At 41.4% G+C, this 1,776-nt stretch overlaps 1 protein-coding gene across 1 annotated transcript in view; it reads right to left on the bottom strand.

The window, feature by feature from the left end:
• The window catches only part of PHALS_04310 (uncharacterized protein), a gene marked incomplete at both ends in the record, with an annotated part of 532 nt that extends 67 nt beyond the window's left edge, over positions 1-465 (bottom strand). Inside the window, 2 exons of the mRNA XM_024718402.1 lie at positions 1-211; positions 279-465. The exon at positions 1-211 is cut by the window's left edge and continues 67 nt beyond it. Coding sequence (XP_024583804.1) covers positions 1-211; positions 279-465 — 398 coding nt within the window. The remainder of the gene's footprint in view (positions 212-278) is intronic.
• Positions 466-1,776: the final 1,311 nt, after the last annotated feature.

Here is a 1,776-nt window from a genome sequence, read left to right as displayed (position 1 = left end):
GGCGAAAATGCCGCGAGATCTCCAAACTTGGATTCTAGATCTATAGCACATGACTCAATTTGGGCAGGGTCCATGGAATATTCGAAATTTGGATCGCGTGTTGACACCCCACAATCTAAAATTGTACTCTTTCCGCTTCCACGAGGATCCATCAAATAGAAGTTTGCAGATATGTTATGATCGAAATGTAGCATGGACGCAGTCATTTCCTCTACGTATATACAGTGTGTCAATGATTTATCAATGATGGTAGCCATTCATTTATGAAAGCTACTTACTAGTTTGGGAATTCCTCCCCATAATCCATATATTGATAGCAGTCTCGGGATTAATGGCAGGAATTCGTTTGACAAAAATTTCAATAGTCTGGTTCACAGTCCTTGGCGCTGTACAGACATCAGAGTAGCACAGAGGTGCCGAGAATTTGCCACACTGTGCTGTCATTGCTGCTGTCTCGTGATCCATACCATCAATATTAGAGAATAAAGGGCAGGAATACCATTTAGACACCTCATGTCTTTTAATAGCGGAGGCCTGACAAACACATGTTGCGACGAAGGCTACGAGCTTAAAATTCATTGCAAATGAGATCAAGGCTTGTTAGACGAAGCAAATTCCGGAATGATGACATCATCATAAAGTCCAATGACTTTTATAGAGCTCGCAAGACAAGTCTCATTACCCGGGTCATGTCTGCTATTGTAAGCTTGTTGATTGTATGAAAAAGCCCCCGTTACAATCCCGTGATTTTGCGTACATAAGGAAATGATCTGGCAGTAATGTCTTCTAATTGATCCGATTGAATGAAATAGATGTCCCATCAGATGAGACCTAAGCATATCAGTGGTATAGACAGCACACAACCAGACAAAGAGCCTTTACGGAAGTGTCATGTCAACAACTTTGACGATACGATATGCGATGGGACCTTGCGTGTACTAAATGCGCAGAAGATGTATCTGTACAGTTTCATCCAGTAGCTGTGATGGCGCTTTACTTGAGGGTATCATAGCTAATTTTTATGATTGTGCTATGCTATCTACAATACTCATACTACTTGGTATGAGACAAAAAGCTTGCGCACGCCATAGAATTTTAAAAGATTTTATATGTCATGTATCTATCTGATCACGTGCTTCTACAAAGTGCAACATGTTTTACCTTCTTTAGAACATTTGACCTCGTCATTACCATAGTGTCATATTAATTTATGTCTGTATGTCTTTTACTCCTGCAAATTAAATGTGTTTTGCAACGCTGCGTTAAGCCGCAGATTTGTTCAGAGGTTAAGTAGGGGGATCTAATGGGCGTGGTCAAGTCAATTGCTACTACATATTGCGATTTGGTGTTGGAGAATCACCACAATTCGTCTTCTCCTTGTAACGTCCCCCTCGACGCAGTCGCCACTTTATATTGCATGTGAAGTGGTGCAGTGACCAGCCAAGTATGACATTATGAAATGACTGTGAACATAGCGACGAAGGAACAAAGGAACAATGGCTTACGGTCCTCTGAATTACATCTCACTCTTTTTATCACCACTCACAATTTGAGTGGCGTTGTCCCCTTTTCCACAGAGTCAACGTCAAATAATAAGCTCCCAAACCTTTCAGCTGCAGGCTCTAAGGTACTCGCACTGTCTTGTTCGAAACTGTGTGGAGATTTCTTACAGTCGACCAGCAATAGCTCGCTGTGTATTTTTGCGGACAAAACGATCTGGTTGTGAAAAACTTGGCCTTCCTCTAACACAAGTACTAGTGTTTCTTTTGAGTGATA

The sequence above is a fragment of the Plasmopara halstedii genome (genome assembly GCF_900000015.1).
Source record: "Plasmopara halstedii genome assembly, contig: Scaffold_2592, whole genome shotgun sequence".
Classification (NCBI taxonomy): Eukaryota; Oomycota; class Peronosporomycetes; order Peronosporales; family Peronosporaceae; genus Plasmopara; species Plasmopara halstedii.
The sequence above is the reverse complement of the archived record's forward strand: the minus strand, read 5'-3'. Positions and strand labels throughout refer to the sequence as shown.